Genomic DNA, 19,223 nt, shown 5'->3' with positions numbered 1-19,223 from the left:
TGTGCTAGACTGATATTACAATTGGACCTGTCATTTACAGGTGAATATTTCTTTATATCCTGTTGAAGATAATGAGCTTTAAGAACAGAGCTTCAAACAAATGAAATGAGGTACGATTTGTCAGGCACAGTGCAGAAAAAGATCTTCTGCCAAGCTGACCCAACAAATACACACTTGAGACTGAGAAACTTTAAGGCCGTAGGCTGTTACCAATGAGTACAGTTGGTGAGCATCCTTGGCCTTTCAAGGCTAGCTCCATGGTAGCCCACTGGGGATACACACAGAGATACCTCAATTTGCTCAGACTGTGAAGCCATACCCTTTCTGCTAAGTACGATGCACAAGAAGTGGGAGGACACTGTAGATGCATCACCCAGAATTCAAGAATCCCTGGAATAAATCCTTTCTCCAGAGTGAGGGCCACCTTCTCACAGCTCAGTGTCCAGAAGCCACTCTCCCATGCAGGTCCTCTTCCAGCACTGAGTATTCCTTTTCAAATGTCACTCATACCACTACCTCCAAACTTATCTGTTAACACATGTGTCTCCTAAGCACACTGATGGCAGGGATCCTGAGTTTTCAGGTCTGAATGTCAAGCTTCTGACACACAGTAGTGCTCATGCATGATTATTATATAAAGGAATTAACAAATGAATGCAGATACTGTTGAAGGCAAAAACCATTTTTAGATCCTCCACATTAAACCCAATGCCTGCTCCAGTATGAGATTAATAAAGGTTTGTAAACTGACATGAAGTCTTATCTGAGCTTCAGAGCAAATATTTTCAAAGAAGTTTTTTCCCCTTCATAAGGCACAAAAATTATATACATTTCAGATGGCTAAGAGTGTATTTAAGTGTACCAAGAGAAAAAATGAAAAAAAAAAAAAAAAAACAGCTTCTCTCTTTTACATCAATAGGCTGAAATCTGCAATCTTTAGCAAATTAGAGGGTTCAGCTATTTAAAAAAGTGGGTCGATGTTCCTAGAAAAAAGAAAGTTCAGACTTTTTTTAATGTTAAAAGTCAGTGTTGGGGCGGGGCTGGGGTTGTCTCAGGTGAGGAGGTCGCGCAGGAAGTGGCTCTGGCCGAGGCGCCTCTATGTTGTACGGAGCCTGCGCGGGGATTTGTTGTTAAGGGGGCGCGGCACCACCCAGTTGTCTTCACTTCCCATTGCAGCAGCCATGGCGAAAGGCAGAACTTCCGAACGGTCGCAGACTGGAGCACTCCAGACGACCCCAGTGGGGGACGGGAACGCGGGGACGCGGGGCCCTGCGGCGCCGGGGAGCAGAGACTATGTAAAAGAAAAAGCCTGGGCAGAAGCTGGGTCAGCAAGAATGTCACTCCTTATATTGGTGTCTATTTTCTTATCTGCAGCATTTGTTATGTTTTTGGTATATAAAAATTTTCCTCAGCTTAGTGAAGAAGAAAGAGTGAATATGAAGGTTCCCAGAGATATGGATGATGCCAAGGCTCTAGGAAAAGTTTTATCCAAATATAAGGACACCTTTTATGTACAAGTACTTGTAGCTTATTTTGCTACATATATTTTCTTGCAAACATTTGCTATTCCAGGCTCTATATTTCTCAGTATACTCTCAGGGTTTCTTTATCCCTTTCCACTAGCCTTATTTCTTGTTTGTTTGTGTTCTGGACTTGGTGCCTCATTCTGCTATATGCTCTCCTATTTGGTTGGAAGACCAGTTGTGTACAAATACCTAACAGAGAAAGCAGTAAAATGGTCACAGCAGGTTGAACGTCATAGAGAACATCTCATTAACTATATTATATTTTTGAGAATAACGCCATTTCTGCCTAATTGGTTTATTAATATTACATCTCCTGTGATAAATGTGCCATTGAAAGTTTTTTTTATTGGCACTTTTCTAGGTGTTGCACCCCCCTCTTTTGTAGCAATTAAAGCAGGAACAACACTGTACCAGCTTACAACTGCAGGGGAAGCTGTTTCCTGGAACTCAGTATTTATTTTGATGATTTTAGCTGTTCTTTCTATTCTGCCAGCCATCTTCCAAAAAAAACTAAAGCAAAAATTTGAGTGAAAAATCATCTGGGTTTGGGTTTGCTTTCATCATCATCATCATCATCATCACCATCATTATCATCTCAGGATTAGCAGGTGCATCCATTTATGTTTCTAAATCACCTCTTCAGTAATTGAAACGAGGAATTTGTAAAATAATATTTCCTATCAGACATAAAATAAATGCATATAAGTGTCAAGGTAAAAGAGGAAAGTAAAAATGGAAATTGATATACTATGAAAAGTACTGTCATCAATAGTTATTATACACATAAATTATTGTACCAAGGGTACCTATAGGTAGATACTATAATAATAGCATGGTAGGAATTCTTGGTATAACTGATTCATTCAAGTTAATATTTTTCTCATATCTAATGATTAAAATAGATAGTGGTGCAATTCTTGGTAATATTAGCCTTCTTTCAGAGCTTAAGCTGGATAACTAAAGTTTCAAAGAGATTTGTTTTTTCTCTTTTTGCCTTTGATGTAATGAATTTGTTTAGAGGTTGTATCCTCATAGACCACTGAATATAGAAAGGATATCAAGTTACCTATTTTGTTAATATTATTTTTATTTCTCTTATAGACTTTTATCATGGATTAGTCTGGTAATTTAGATTCTGGCCAGTCTATTTTCATCCTTTTTTTCTACCTTTTACAATGTTTGCACCGTCATATAAAAAATGAGAATTACATGATAACTATCATTGGAGTTGATAATTTATATTCAGATAATATTTTGTTACAGTGTCTCTTTAATATCTCTGAAGCTTATAGTTTTTAGACATTAGAATAATTATTTTGTATTTTGAAACAAACAATGGCAGCATGGCACTAGTGGTTAAATGTTGTTTATTTGTTCTAATGACTGTAAAATTTACCTCATTTATTTATTAGTCTGGTCATTAATTATTACGTAATTATCCCTTTTATGCATGATACACCTAGAAGAATGCCTTGTTTTCCTGTGATGGCTTTTTTTGTTTGGGACTGTTTTTGATTAATGCAGTTTCCCAATTTAGAGTTTTTACTTTTCTAACTCAAAAAAGTAACTTCTCATGTGGTAACTATTGTACTTAAATAGTTCTGGAAAAACTAAACCACTTTTTGCTGCTTGATTAATGGTAATGCCCTTGGTTCCTTGTATCCAGGACACAGCCATTCTAAAGTACTGTGTCAGTTTTAGCTTCATCAAGACTGTCATTATGTTGAAAAGTGTTTTAGCTGTGTTAAAAATCCTTTTATGTTTTCATTGTGAGAAGATCATCCTTAAAGTTTCTACTACATGATGTGGACTGATTTATTTTTTTCTATCACAGTATTAACAAATGGATGTATTGTAAATACAAAGAAAATATATTGGTTAATATAGTAAGTCTTATGTCAAAAAAAAAAAAAAAAAAAAAAAAAAAAAAAAAAAAAAAAAAAAAGTCAGTGTTGGGGCTGGGGTTATAGCTCAGTGGTAGAGCACCTGCCTAGCATGTGCGAGGCAATGGATTTGATTTTCAGCACCACATATAAATAAATAAAATAAAGGTTCATCAACAACTAAAAGAAAATATTAAAAGAAAAAGTCAGTGTCTCCAAAACCAAACATGTTTGAATTTAAGAAATTAACCAGCAGCTGTAAAACTCCATAAAACACTAAATTCCATTCATTCTTTCTATACATTAATACAGACTTACTTAATTCCAGATACTTTTCAAGGCACAGAAGTTGCAAAGTAAACAAGACAAGATCCTTGCTCCATGAAGCTTATGTTCTAGTGGAGAAGGCTGATCATAAATGAAGAAATATGACAACCTCAGGTGACAGTAAGTGTCTGACAAATACAGAACAGGGGAAAGTGATAGAGAATAACCAGGGGATGATAGTTGAATATAATGTCACTTATTTTATATATGTATTGGTTCTTTTAAACACTTAAGATGCCTTTACATCTATCATGTAAATGTATCCTTAACATTGCCTTTAAAATAAGGCAGACAATATTTCTCATTTGTCAGATGCTAAATGAGAAAGACCAAAAAACTTACTCATGAACACATGTTAGTTAGGGGGTGGTGTGAGTACTTTTCATTGCTAGCCCAGACATTTCCCCACCATGCCAAATCCAATTCAATGCTTCCCATGTTCATAGACAATCACATACTAGTAATTCAGCTAAGTGACCACAAGGTTGGCTTTACAGTGCATCAAGAGCCCTTCATATAAAGAACAGCTAAACACAGGATCACTATTTCTGTGTTTTAGTGAAGGAAGCTGATAATAAAGTAGTATGACTAAAATATGAAAAGACTTATTGGAAGAGAAGTATAAGGTCCAGCCATAGGGAATTCCCAGAAAGAGTAAGTGGTGGATAAGTAAATGAAAGGCAAATGTTCAATAGTAGAAATAACGGAAAGGTGAGCACTGGGTACTCATGGTGACACAGCCACACACATAAGCCCTGAAGAGAGGGTAACGGGACCTAAGGTCCTTTCATTATGTAGATGTCATCTGAGACTCTGGAAAATACAATTCACCTGCAGTGGGGCAAGAGTTACAGGAGAAGTTGGAAATCATTCAGGAGTAGAAATTTGACTTGGACAATACATGTAATGTATTTAATTTTTCTTCAACCATGTGAATTACCTCAAGTTTCCTCTGAGGCATGATACTTTTTATCATGACACTATAATCTGTCTAGCAAATCCATCTATTACTTACAGTTGAAAATTACTTTATACCTGTTTAAATTATTATTGAATATTTAATAACAGCATGCATATAACAAACTATACCTATAGTATTTGGGAGCCAGTGGCTAGTGCATTCACGGAGGCTATTTTGCTTGATAGCTAATGTTTCACTTCTGCCAAATAGATAGTTAAATTTAATGATTTCCTGTCACAACAGTCAAGTGTATTTTAATGAAAAAATTCAAATAAATCAACATAAGAATTTTTAAAGCTTCCATAAAATAAATTTACTTCTTATTAGGGTACTTCAGCAGTACCATGTCTGAATTCTTGTGAAGAATTTTACTGAAGAAATAAAAGCAAAGCAATAAAAGCAAGAAACTCAGCAAGGCAAAACACAAAAAATCTTTCAGATGGAGAAGTAGACTGTTTGCAACTGGGTTTGCCCTGATTATTTCAAGGCACTGACCGGATGAGTCCCTGACTTTAGATTCCAAACCAGTTCTACACCTGCCATAAAGAAAAGGTAGTGGACTCTATCCTGCGGGGAAAGAGGGCATCTGGGAGACGTGCTGAATGAGCTAGTATCAGAAAGAGCTGTCTGAAAAGAAGAGAAAGAGCTGTCTGAAAGGATTATTCAACTGTCCTAAGGGAAGAATTTATTACTTTTTTTAATGCATCATACAGCATTTTACATACCAGGAAAATGAAAATATCCTAGAATTGTTCTATTCAACTGATGCTCATTGAGTTCTCATGGGCAGTAAAATACAGCAGAGTTAAAACTGGCAAATTATTAGTCAGCGTCACTGAAATATCTACTTAGTATTAAGATACTCTTTTCTTTAAATACCAATTAAAACTTAGCATTAACTTATTTCACAATTCATTTATTTCACATATACATATTCACCTATGCCTCCAAGACCTTCCTCTTCTCTTTAAGTGAATAAAATTGATTTCCAGGCTTTGCAGCACCAGGACATGCTACCGGCTATGGGAAGGCAAAAGTATGAGATAGAATGCAAAAGAAAAATGTGCAAATGGGAATGCTCATTTCAGATAAGACAACTGCATGAAGAAAAAGAAACCAAACACAAAACACCTTTTAAGGTGTAAGAATGATACTCAAGATTCTTCTTCCTCTTCTTTTTCCTCCTCCTCCTCCTCCTCCTCCTCTTCTTCTTCTTTCTTCCTCCTCCTCCTCCTCCTCCTTCCCCTTCCTCCCTCCTCCTCCCCCTCCCCCTCCCCCTCCTCCTCCTCCTCCTTCTTCTTCTTCGGACTGAACCCAGGGATACTCTACCACCAAGCCACATCCACAGTCCTATTTTGCATTTTATTTAGAGACAGGGTCTCACTGAGTTGCTTAGCACCTTGCTAAGTTGCTGAGGCTGGCTTTGAACTCACGATCCTCTTGCTGCAACCTCCTGAGCTACTGGGATTACAGGCATGTACCACCGATACATGGCTGTGATACTCAAGATTCTATCAACAAATTTAAGTGGCAGCTTTGATCTGTATGTACCTACCAGTACCTAGGGAGAATGAATTGCAAGTTCAGAGTCTGTTTGCTCACCCCCATCACCATGTGTATTGTCATTATAATTACTACACATTTACCTGAGCAATACTCTGTGCTGCTTAGGGACTTGCCTTTTCTTTTCTCCTTTTTGTCCTATTATATAATTCATCAGTACTCTGGCCACAGAATGAATTTAAAGATACAAAAATTCAAAGGATGAAGCTCCTTTTTTAATAAAAATGTCTATATTTTTTTAGTTGTAGTTGGACACAATAACTTTATTTATTTATTTTTATGTGGTGCTGAGGATCGAACCCAGGGCCTCACACATGCCAGGCAAGTACGCTAACCACTGAGAAACAGCCCCAGCCCCTGAAGCTCCTTTTTAGAAAACTCCCTAAATAGAGTTAGGGAAGGAGATGAGTTTAGAGGTAAAAAGCATATGGGGAAAGAAGTTTGACCAGTGACTACTTCCAGTGTCCTCTGTGATTGGCACAGGGAGTAAGAAGTTGACCCTGGAAGCACATAGGATTTTCCATTTGTAAACTTGCTTCAGTAAGAGCCATATATAGAGTACTCCTACACAAATGTGCACCAGTTAATTCTTACTCTTGAGTATCTGTCAATAGGAACATTTATAAACAATCAAAGCGTCATCTCTCCCAGAGTTGATGGAGTTGGCTCTGACTGTACAGGCATAGGCTGGTTGATACTAGAGTAATTTTTACCCATTGGCCAATCATGAAATGCCACCCAGGTTCTATGCAGAGAAAAGCTGACTGGGATTAGCCAAGGACAAATCACTGTCTTTCCTCAAGCTACTGTATCTCAATTTTGGTCATGTTCTTAGACTCTCCATATTAGTTTTCAGGAATAATTCTCAACTCCCAAAATCCAACCCTAGTCCCCAAGAAGAAAGAAAATTACAGCTATAAGTAGAAATGAGTTTTCTTTTTCTCTTTCTTTCTTCTTAACTCACTTATAATATAATTTGAAATCCAGTGGAAAAAACGGTGATAATATTTGTATGCCTGGCCTCTCAGGCACCAGTTGCTTCTGGAAACAAAGGTTCAGTCCTCAATCCCAGTCTCCTCAGGATGAGACTGGGTTATCATATAAAACCACCTGCAACTATATACAAAAACAGATGCAGGAGATAAATATTGTGCTTTGAAAAAAGCAGCTATAAGGAAGACAGAGGAAAGGAGAGGAGAAAGAAGTGCCCTGCTCCAGTATGCAGATGGTGGTGATTAAAGATATAATAAGAACATAAATCTCAGCCCACAGCTGACCCCCACAATAACAAGAGTGATAGCGTCAACCAGAGGGGCCAGGATACAGCACCAGCATTCTCTTTCTGTATCTTAAGTGGAGTTAGCATGGGAACACTGACACACACAGTTGGGGAACTTAAATGAGACCTCCTAGTACATGCACCTAAATTTAACAAGCTGTGTGATTACTTAGGCCAGATGGGAGCAGGGAAGGGCTGAAGTCATTATAAATGAAATAAACTAAAGTATATACCTCCAAATTTCCTCTTCTATCTTCACTCTGTGGCATCTCAAAACAAGACTCTAAGATCTTGCCATCAAGAAATACTGCCATTTCTTCTCCCTTAGAACATGCCCTTCAATTCCACTTCCCACCTGAATATTTGTATCATCTCGTTCACAAGCAATCCTATTCTCAAGGTATTTCTTACTACTGTTTTTCCTAAGGCTGAGACTAAAGGACATCCTCAACCATGTTCTTGGTTATTTTCCTACCAACAAAAAATACAATAGGAGGGCTGGGCACTTACAGAAACAAATCAGAACAAAGGGTCATGAAAGGGAGCAATGAAACACACATACACACAGAAGGAATGACACTGAACAGGCCATGTTCAAATTGTTGCTACTGTGAAGGATTTTATTCTTTGCCTTTAAACATATTCATTGAGTATAAAAGGGTAGTGATTAGTTGTTTTTTTTCCCCACAAGTATCAACAAATAAATTCTCTAGGGCAAAACTGGTTTTCCATTTTTCCCTAATAAAAGTAATCAATTACATGCTTCAGGAACACCGATTATCTACAACTCACATTTTCCTATAATAAAAATATTCAATGTTTTCTATAGGAAAACTATGGAAATTCAAATAAGCAAAAAGGAAAAATACTTAAAAAGCAAGTAAACTCACAACACAGAAACAATAGTGTTAACACCATGACTAACACTGTATATCTTTTTAGCCCTCTATTTGTACATATACACACAATATTTTAAATCTTTTTTGAAAAAGATGGGATTATACTATATATGCTATGTGATGATCTCTTTTTTAAAAAAAATAAATCATGGTCACTTTTCTATTAATATTCATTAGATTTTGATGATATATGAATTAGTGTTTATCTTTTTAAAAACCATGCCAAACATACCTGGAATTTTTCACCTTTGTGCATCTGAGTTGATCTAAATTCAGGAGAATCTATAAAGGCACAGGGGTAAATATTATGCAGAAAATGTCCTCGATAGGAGACCTTCATTCTGATAACAGAAATCAATGTTAATATACATATATTTCACAAAATAACATGACAATCCTTCAAATTACCATACGTTTATAGGATTATATTTTGTGCAAAAGTTTTAAAGATTCCACAGATGATAGACATGATTAAAAGCTCTTCCTGAGGCACACCATCATTTAAAAAATAATGGAAGGAAAAAAAAAACTAGCTTTCATTATTAAACAGGTTATCATTGCGCTTATGGCTGGAGTGACTATGTAATTTGTTACTCAAACTGGGAGACTTTTAAGAGGAAAAGGGATGCTATTAATAATTACACCTGTATGACACAAACTGGCTCTTTCCCCAGAAGACTGACATCCCTGGAAGATATATTTTTGTGATATTCAAAAATAAGCAAATCACCTCTATAGCACATATAAGCTTTTTAAATGTTAGAGCCAAATTTAAACCTATTTTGATTTTGACTCATTAACTTAACAAAATTTGAAAATAGTTAAAAATGTCTGCAATTGAAAACTTTGACATCTACAAGATTTAGAGTAGTAAAGTCTACCTAGCCTTAACATGGTGCTCCACTGAGTACCAGAGTTGACTTGTAAAACAAAATTGCATCAACACCATACTCTGAGACTGCTTCCTGCATTAGTTGGCAATATGTCCTTCTACTCCTTTCCTTGCTAAGGGCCATGGAAAGGTTTCAAGGCAAGTTAAGAATTCCTGCTTCCATACAGCACTTACTTTCCCTTCAGGAGAATACTCAGACGGTCATCAACTGAGGTTTTATCCTCTGCGGCATAAGTCTGCCCCTTTTTCAAGGTTTGGATCATGCAAAACTGTCCAGTCAATCTTCTGAACAAATCTGGAGGCACATGGAGTGGTTCAAATAATCGCCGGTAGATGCCAGTGAGTTCCCTTTCAATCTTGACCTGAAATGGAGCAATGACCAGATGCTGCACTAAAGCAACAACCCCCAAACACTCACTTCTGTGGTCTAAATGTGGTTGGAAAATAAACAAATCTGCAGTAAACACCATCACTCTTCTGCATGTAGGTCAATGGAGTCTTAGAGAGTAAGTAGTGATGCAAGTTTATACTTTATGTGCTAAAATAAAGTAAAATAAAACAGCACTTTTGCAGTAAACACAACTCTGAGAGCACAAGGGGAAGACTGACAGTATTGATCACACCTCTTTTTATGGACCTTGATGCAGCTGTTAAGGTTCTGAATATTATCAGGACATGCACCCTCCCAACCCCAGAACATTCTACAAATAACACAAAACCTTTGTCTCACCAAAAGAAATTACATTAACTTTTAAATATTATAGCAAGAAAATACATTACATAAAAATAAGAATCAATGTGAAAACAAATTGACAAAAATAATAGTCAGATACTCTAAGCATTTAATCACCTTGTAACGATTACTTAATGTACCAATATAGGAAAATAAACATCTACAACTGCAATCACTGCTTCACATTTATGTCTTCTCGAGCAAACTGAAGGGGAAAAAAGGGTTTCAGTTTCAGTGCAGGGATCTCATCCTAAACTAAAATGAACTCTGCAGAATGGAGAAAGCCCACTGGTGAATAAGGCTGGCTACTGGAGGAAGAGAAAAGCAAAACAGCTTGATCGCCTGTTTTCAGATTCTCCCAGGCCCAGGTCCTGCCCCATCTCTGGGCCCAGCAATGTCTCTGGAAGCCACACTAATTGGGTGCATGGAAAGCTGCACTGCTCTGTGAATGAACTCTGTCCCAGTTAAAGCTCTGGCAGATGCACTTGGAAGCTTACAGACCAGATCACAAGAGCTGCTCCAACCTGTCATTGCTCCAACATTTGCAGTGATCTTACTTGTCCTCTGTTTCATTTTGATGAAGAACCAGAATTTATATTTTTCAGAATATAGGCTGATAGCCCAAGAAGAAACAAAAGCACAGATGTGAAGTACTTTACCTTTTTGGTGCTTCAATCACATCAGCAACTCCTGAACCTTGTATTTTGGGGTTCCAAAAAGTTCTGGTTTTCAGGAACTGTTATCCTCATTGTTACAATCACTTACATCCCCCAACTCCAGAGCTCTAGTAATGAGCATCTAAGTCTATTTGCACACGTCTTTCTTCTAGCATGCACTTTCTCCAATATGGCACAGTCAGATCTGAAGTCTAGGGACACATACTCATAATCTACTTATCCTACAAGTCTCAGCTCATAACCAGATTTCTTTACGAAACCCTCTTAATTCTGCTCCTCTTTTAAAGCATCCACTCATCAAGTTTTTTTCCGAGCACCTACTGTGTGCCAATCATGCTTGACAGAAACAAGCTACAACAGTTAAGTGTGTTAGATTATATTATTGTTCCCAACCCCTATAAAAGGGTTATACTTGCCCTTACTGCACCCACTCATTGTCAAGCTTGGCCATGTCATTTGCTTTGGCTAATGAAATATGAGCAGAAGTGACATGTGTCTCTTCTGAGCAAACATTCTAAGAAACAATGGATATTTTCTTTTTCATTTTCTTGAACTTTTCCCTCTGCCATGAGAATGCATGGCCCAAACAGAACCTGCTCCTTCAGAGACCCTGAAATGAATATGATAATGAGACAGAATCACAGCTGCACACCGCTGCGAGTCAACACATTAGATGAATGAGGAAAAAAGCCCATGGCTATTATATATCACTGAGATTTTCAGGTTGCTTATTAGCCAGCATGACCTAGAGAAAACTGAGTAATACAGTAAAGTAACAAACTGAGTTACTATGTTTGAGGAGGTTACAAAGTGGAATGCCTACTGTATACATCTAATGTATCATTCAAATTGTGGCTTCCTGTAAATCACTGTGTTTCCTAGCAGCTCTCTACGAGCAGGTCTGAACTTGGACATAAGATTAGAGTAAGAGCTACATCCTTCACTGAATGTTTGTGTTTAGGACAGTCAGGAATCATCCTCAAGTAGTTTCTAGGAGCCCTGCTGTTTTCCTATTCTATTTTTGTTCTGGGTATGACCAAGGAAACACAAGATAAATCAGAATTGAAAATAAACAGTTAAATAGGGGTGTTTTGGCAACTATTCACCCAAAATGAACAATTTGGGCATATGAAAAAAATACATAACCATTACACTAAGAAAATAGTATAAACTCATTGGGCTGGGGTTGTGGCTCAGCTGTCCAACGTTCGCCTTGCACGTGCAAGGTCCTGGGTTCGATCCTCAGCACCATATAAAAATAAATAAATAAAATAAAGGTATTGTGTTCAACTACAACTAAAAAATAAATACTAAAAATTTTTTTAAAAGAAGTATGAACTCAGGAAATCATTAGTAGATTTATGGAAGTTGCCATAAATATTTTAGATCTAATATGAAATTATCACTAATGGTTATTAGTTAGCCATTTTAGAAATAGGCAAAGATATTCCCAAGTGACATTTGAGTACCAATAGATAAAGATATAATCAAGTAATAGATTTTAAAAAAGAGAATATTATTCATGTTTTAATGATTTAAAAAGTTTTAAAAACTCATTTGTAGGACAAATTTCACAGTTCTAGAATGTTTTACTTTCAGGCAATATATAAACAGAAAGTCTAATCTTCAGAGAAATGATATTAAAGGGAATAAATGTGTTAGATGTTCACTTTCAAGTCTGAATGAAAGTACTTTTAAAAGCTTTTATCTTTAAAATATTTCCTTTTAGATAATTTTAGTAATTACCGGTCTTTTCTTGTATAAAAGATATGAAAGATGCAAAATGTTGACACCCAAGAACACAGAGTTCCAGATCATTATATCCAAGGCACATCGGTAGAGAGTGGCCCAGACGATATAAAGGGTGCAACCTGTTGAACAACAAAGTTAGCATATTAGATATCTAGAATGACTTCTGCAAGTGGCTTGACAAATTTACCCTCTCTATATAAACGAACACATTTCAGAAGTATTTATGCTGAATTAAGTTTCCTTTGGGTTTTCTATTAAAAAAATATTTGTTAAAAGGGGACAAAGTTCATAATTCTACAACTTAAAGAAAATCACAGCTGATATTTAATACTGCCTTAAAACATTCATGTAGTTCTACCTGATGGAAAACCTATGGTACAGATAATTTTTTTTGAGCAATTTTAAAACCTATTTTTAAAACTTATTATAATGATTTTCCCATCTTTAAAACTCTTTGTAAGTGTAGTTTTTAATGACTGTAACTGATTAAAACACAATTTATTTAACCATTTCCCTATTGACAGATATTTTGGGGGTTATAATTTTTGATAAGTAGCAAAAGCAACTTTATATATAAAACCATATCTTTTATTTGTGATTAGGAATGAACTGCTTAGCTTTGGATAATATTGAAGAACTGTTTTTCAAAACATTTGTACAAATTTATAAACCTACTAGTTGGGAATGCCAGTATAAAGTTGTGATTAATTAGTAGACAACTTCATGCTTGTGATTAATTAGTGGAAGGTGAATCTAGGGAATGAACCTACTAGTTGGGAATGTCAGTATCAAGTTGTTAATATTATAAAATTTGAAAATTCTTAATAGTGAGGAATTAAATATTTTATTTTGTATTTTTGTGATTACTGGGGAACCCAAGTGTTTTACAAAATGTCTTAGTCATCTGAATTGACCTCAGCAATTATCTATTCAACTGCTGGAATCTTCCCATGTTTTCTCATCAATTCTTGTTTCTTATATAAAATATCCTCAGTTTCTTTCAATTTTATGGTGGGAGAGTGAATATTTTAAATCTAATATGAAATGATCACTAAGAGACAAATATATCAATATGTGCACACAAAAGCTAAGCGTGGACATTAAAAAGTCATTTATTTGCAATTTTTAACTTCATCAATTTTTAACTTCATTTTTGAGAGCATCTGAATAAAGCCTATCACTTTACTGTCTGTGTCTTCACTTATCTCTTTATAAAGTATTGGACTAGATGATCCCTTTGGTCCATTCCATCTCTAAACTCTGATTTTAAAATTCATAATTGGATTTAAAAAAAAATTGTGGGTTTTTCTTTTTCATTTTCCACCTAACATCCTGCTCCTTTAGATACTATTTCTACCTTGTCTGAATCACACAGCCGTAGAAGACACTCAAGCTACTTTCTAGCTACCCTTCCAGCCTCCTCTTGTCATTTCTCATATACTTCAGGGACAAGAGCCACTCCTCATTCACCCTGATATGCTGAAATTCCTTTCCTCTCTTCTGTGCCCCTTAATAGGGACCCTGTACTCTCAGAGAAGTCCTGCTCATCTTAAAAACCAGCTGTCATGTGACCCCTTCCTAGTGGGAACTTGCTCCAACCTCCTACTAATGCTGACACCTTCCCTACACTCCCCCTCACCCAGGCACTGGGAAAACACCTGCGTCACAGACTCTGACCCTCCATACTGTGACTGCCCATCGTTTTTCTCCTGGTCCCCATGACAATCTTTAGAAGGATGGAGATTGCCTTCCTCAATCTTGATCGGACACATTACAGGTGTCAAAATACACCTGATGGGCTGGGGTTGTGGCTCAGCAGTAGAGCGCTCACCTAGCACATGTGAGGCCCTGGGTTCGATCCTCAGCACCACATAAAAATAAATAAATAAAGATATTGTGTCCAACTGAAAAATAAATATAAAAAAACCTGAATAAATGGATAATCAGAAATAATTTCATAGAGAATAATTTTTCAAGAATTACTGGCTAAAATAATAGACTCAATTGTTTCAATATTTTGATGTGAATCAACCTGTTTCATCAAGGCTACTAGACTAAATCAATCTTCCTACCTATCTACCTACCTATCTATATCATATATAGTTGTGAATGTCAATATCAAGTTTTACTTGGAACTATTATATGTGGGTAATTGTTTTTATTCCCAATGTTGCTTTACTGGCCATAGCAAATATCTTTTCAAATAATAATGATTGAGATTGTATAGTACCTACTATGTGCCAGGTACTAAGGTAAGGCAAATATCTATCTCACAGACACACCTCATTTAACTCTCTAAAACAACCCAGGAGGTAGTTTTATTTTTAACCCTTGACATGTAAGGAAACTGAGGTGACAGAAAAACTAAACTATTTGCCCAAATTACACAGTTAGCAAGCAGTGGAAATAAGATAAGAATCACACAATTGTGTACACTTTTGCATATGCACGGATTTTCTGATATCTGGAAAATCTAAATATATGAAAACACAATAGTCATTCAAATTAAAAAGGGAGATACAGTATGTGAAGGCCTATGTTCTAAGTTACCTGATACACAACTGATTCGATGATAAAGATTTAGAGTTTGGGGTATGCTATAGACCTGACAAGGAATACTCTGAAGCCCTGGTCAAGCCCATTTATATAAAATCTGTTAGGCAGCTCACCTATAGTTAACATCCCTCTAAGAAATATCATATGAAGGTGAAGAGTAGTTGGAATAACCAAACCAACTGCAAAACAAATATTTGCCACATGAAAAACTAGATGATGTATCTCTCTCCAGTTTTCACAAGTGGTCTCATTGGAAGGCACAGGTGTGAGACTTTCTAACCCAGGTGTAAAACCTATTGCAGTTGATTCTGCCAGAGGGCTGGACTCTGTAAAATTCATGTTGAAAATTCCTGTAAAAACAAATAAACAAAAGGAAAATCATAAAAGTAGCAACTATATCACATCACCCCTGTGAGAGGGGCTATGCCAAAATTATTTCTGTGAATTGAATGTTGGTAAATAGTCTGTTTCAGTGCTTAAGAATTAGATAGACTCACATATTAACTATACCTCTTTGCTTATCTGTTAAATGATGTTAATAATACCTCATTTGTTTTATGCTCAAATTAAATGAAATATATAAAACACTACACATAGTGTACAACTGTTCTCGATGTATTTCGATGAGTATGTGCATATTTTATGTATTTGTATGTATATATATGTACTTGATGGGGAGGAGTGAAGGGAATTAACAAGTCTAAAAGAAAATCACCAATGTTCATAAACCACAGCAGTTCCAAATTTATTCAATATAGTGTTTCATCATATTCACAATGATGATACTAAATCTAAACACAGGAAAAATAACTGGAAAACTGATTTTTTGAATACTTTCAAAGATAACTGATACCCCCAAATTTGCTATTTGGAATCTTAGACTATTTAGAAGGCTTGGGATATTTGAATGCTCTATTTTTATAACATCATTAAATCATTATATAACATTATATTCATACTAAGTAATTATATATGCATATAATATTATCAGATACATTATTTATATATATAAAGATATAATACATAAAGAAATAATAATTCTAGTTGATGGCATTTCACAAATTAAAAAGTTGTAAACTTACAATTTATTTATATGCAGGAGGGTCATGAATATATATTTGACTAATATTAAGATTCATTTAAATACATTTCAAGGAACATATATTTTATGCCTGCTTATATAAAACTTAATACAAAATAGCACTCTTTCCTGACTATATTACCTATATTTGATGTCTGGTCCTTAAACTTTATTATTAATTATACAAATTTGGTCCTTGACCAAAACTATATAGGTTTATGGAACACATGAATTAATCTGATAAGGGAAAGAATGACAAGTGGGAACCCAGAATACCTTTAAATCTAATTTAGAAATATATACTTTTTTTCAAAATAATGCCACACAATTAACATTAATTTTCCATTCATTTTTTTTAACATATTAAATATTTTAGGTGGTAAAATAATTGAAATAGGTTGGGTATTTTGAAAGGATATTAACAGACAAACGTGAAAGAATTTGACATTTCTTAAGATGACAAAATACACACATACATGAAACATACAAATTTATAAACTGTCAATGAAATGATAGTCAAATTAAAGATCTCTTCGTGTAATTCTGAAATAGCTCACAAATAGTAATAATTGTCTTAAATGTTGTTTTGCTGCGAAAGGAAAAAAACAAAAATTCAACTACTTTTGAAATGTCTAAATGAATAAAAAGCCTATTGGGATGGAGAGAAATCATTATTTTAATTACTCTATACCAAGTTTGCTTTTGGGAGCTAAATCAAAATTCATCTCATAATTTCTGCAGGAGAGTGGATGATATTAAGTGTTCCCTTACTACTCATAAGCTAAAGTCAAGTCCCCTAGCATTACATAAATAAATAACAAGTAACATTTCTATGGTACTCTAGAACATATTTGCATCTCCATTGTCCCATTTGTTCCAACTATTCTATGTCTTCTATGAAGAAGGGGTAATGCTTATTCATCCATGACAAGGCCTAGCCTCTATAAAGAATGCCACTGAGACAGAGATGAAAGCCACATGGAAGGGATATAAACATGACACATACTTTTAGAAATCACTTTTCACTGGTGAAGACAAGAGAGTGCCTAGCTTTCCTAGGCTGACAGTCAGCTTCTGCACAAGCCACCAGGGAGCCACATAAGCCAGGCAAAGTTACTGCTGTTCCTCAGTCTGTTTCTGCCTTGGAATAGAGGCAGCTGGACTAGATGGTCTTTGAAATTCCTTCAAGTTTTAAAGGTCTATGGTTTATGTAACGACTTAATCACATTCCCCCTTGCAGCCACTCCATTATACTAATTTTGCCTACTAAGTCCACTGTGATTCAATTTTAGGCATTTGAAAGTCCTTAAAGTGGCATTAAAAGTCCCGATTTCTGGCCCAGGAAAACTACAATCCAGGACACAGGAACCAAAAAATATCAACGGCAAATTTAAAAATTTAGGATCATCCTAAAACATATTTTGGTGCACCACACCTTATTAAAGATATGCAGATACAGCTAGATATATAGATATAATATATATCTATTGTGAAATGCCACTTACCACTTGTCATTAAATATTGATGGGATCTTATGGGTTTCAGCTTATGTTGATTACTACTGAGTGGACTTAAATGTCTTATGTTGAACTGCCCCTAAACAGAGAATGAATTGGTGTGAGGAAGGTTAGACTGGTAAATTGGTAAACTTTCATATTAATTTTGACTAAATCAAGAAGAGTTATCTTTTTCTCGTCAGATCCTCAAAGTCTAATTCCTTAAATTACCTGTTCTAGTAAAATCCTATTATAACTTGTTTTTCAAGTAGGTATTGGCAAGGCTAAATAGCTAAATGGTGAAGCTAATGTTAAACCTTAACCAAACTACAAAAATTAAGATAAACAGCACGGAGTAAAACCTTGCTAATAGACTTAATTAATTTTGTTATTCTAACTGAATCTTCAAACATCTCCGGAATGGCAAATGGCATTATGGCTGAGAGTCTTTACGCAGTTGTTCATGCTCCAAAGCAGGCAGTTTCTGAGACTTGTCTGGCCAACAACCCAATTCCCAAAGGCTCGGGAACTAAGCGGAGTACGTGGCGAGGACCGAGTCATTTGCTCTCCTGAGGCCCCGCTCACCTTGGTCAATTGATCTCCGGGACTAAACGATCCTGTGCCGCGAGAAGTGCGGTGCTAGCACTGTACCCCACCTCGCACTTCTACCGCGGTCCCGGGATGGGCGACACCCTGCACCTGACTGCACGCAGTCTCCGCGGTCGGGGCAGCCGTGGAGTGCTCAGGGACCGGGAGCCCCGGGATCCCCAGGGAGAGAGACTCCGAGCTCGCCAAAGGATTTGCCCGCTGCAGAGCGCGGGAGCCGGCACCCGGTGGGTCAAGCGCCTGGGGACGCGGGCACTGTCTGACCCGAGCTTTGGCAGCTGACATCCAAGGGTCTGTGGTCGCGATGCCCAAACCAGAGCAGATGGGTGGCCTCCAAGGACAGGGAGCGCCGCGAGCGCGCGGACAGCGATCAGGGCAGAGGGCGGCGCTCTTGTTGGCCGGGGCGCTAAACACTGGCAGCTGCCCCGGAGGCCAACAAAGTTGCTCTCAGCGGAGCTGGATACAACTTTCGCTTCCCGATTTAGCTCCCGGAGCTGAGGGCTGCAAAAGAGCGGCACCCAGGGAAAGCCGGCGGCAGCTGTGCCTCCCTCCGGCTCCTTACCTGGTTTGTCCCCGGCACGGAGCCCGGGCGTCGCTGGCCAAAGTTTGGCGATGGAAAGGCAGGGCAGCGGAACAGCGACGCAGCGGCTCGACGGGCGCCCAAAGCAGGAGCCTCGGCCCGCAGGCGGTTTCGGAGACTGGGTAGCCCCGGGCAGGTCCCAGCGCCCGCCGCGGCTTTGACTAAAATAGGCATCGCCGCGACTGCGGCGGCGGCGGCCGGGGCTGGGGCCGCACCGCGCACGCGCCGGCGGCCGGCTCTCCCCAGGCAGGCGCAGCACAGCGCCGGGACATGGACTCCCAGCGCGGCTGTTCCAGCTCCAGCACCAGCTCCTCGGCCTTTCTGCACACACGTGTTATCAGTTTTAAACGCCCGCTTGTTTCTTCCTCACTTCCTTTCTACTTCTGAATTCTGCCCTTGTTTGGGCATGAAT

General features: G+C 37.3%; 2 protein-coding genes across 3 annotated transcripts in view; one reads left to right on the top strand and one right to left on the bottom strand.

The window, feature by feature from the left end:
- Positions 1 to 19,014, bottom strand: part of Bves (blood vessel epicardial substance) — a 37,636-nt gene extending 18,622 nt beyond the window's left edge. The window contains exons 1-6 of one of the 2 annotated variants that reach the window (XM_046430658.2): positions 18,794 to 19,014; positions 17,635 to 17,725; positions 15,162 to 15,398; positions 12,487 to 12,611; positions 9,505 to 9,692; positions 8,671 to 8,779 (exon numbers count right to left, since the gene is read on the bottom strand). In XM_046430658.2, coding sequence (XP_046286614.1) covers positions 8,671 to 8,779; positions 9,505 to 9,692; positions 12,487 to 12,611; positions 15,162 to 15,398; positions 17,635 to 17,725; positions 18,794 to 18,985 — 942 coding nt within the window. In that variant the 5' untranslated portion in view covers positions 18,986 to 19,014. The remainder of the gene's footprint in view (positions 1 to 8,670; positions 8,780 to 9,504; positions 9,693 to 12,486; positions 12,612 to 15,161; positions 15,399 to 17,634; positions 17,726 to 18,793) is intronic. The other variant, XM_046430663.2, reaches the window with a different exon arrangement.
- LOC124083923 (transmembrane protein 41B) lies at positions 1,042 to 2,059 on the top strand. The gene is made up of 2 exons (XM_046430685.2): positions 1,042 to 1,748; positions 1,888 to 2,059. The coding sequence occupies exons 1-2, from the start codon at positions 1,182 to 1,184 to the stop codon at positions 1,909 to 1,911; spliced, it is 591 nt and encodes a 196-aa protein (XP_046286641.1). The 5' UTR covers positions 1,042 to 1,181; the 3' UTR covers positions 1,912 to 2,059.
- Positions 19,015 to 19,223: the final 209 nt, after the last annotated feature.

This window comes from Marmota monax, unplaced genomic scaffold (genome assembly GCF_021218885.2).
Source record: "Marmota monax isolate L192 unplaced genomic scaffold, Marmota_monax_Labrador192_F-V1.1 WCK01_AAM20220418_F8-fsc00013, whole genome shotgun sequence".
NCBI classification, from domain to species: Eukaryota; Metazoa; Chordata; class Mammalia; order Rodentia; family Sciuridae; genus Marmota; species Marmota monax.
Note: the sequence above shows the minus strand (reverse complement) of the source record. Positions and strands in the feature narration are given on the sequence as shown.

Coding starts and splice junctions, on each gene's coding strand:
- LOC124083923 (XM_046430685.2), top strand. CDS start 1,182: ATGGCGAAAGGCAGAACTTCCGAACGGTCGCAGACTGGAGCACTCCAG. Junction 1,749..1,887: donor CAGTAAAATGGTCACAGCAG/GTTGAACGTCAT, acceptor GCACTTTTCTAG/GTGTTGCACCCCCCTCTTTT.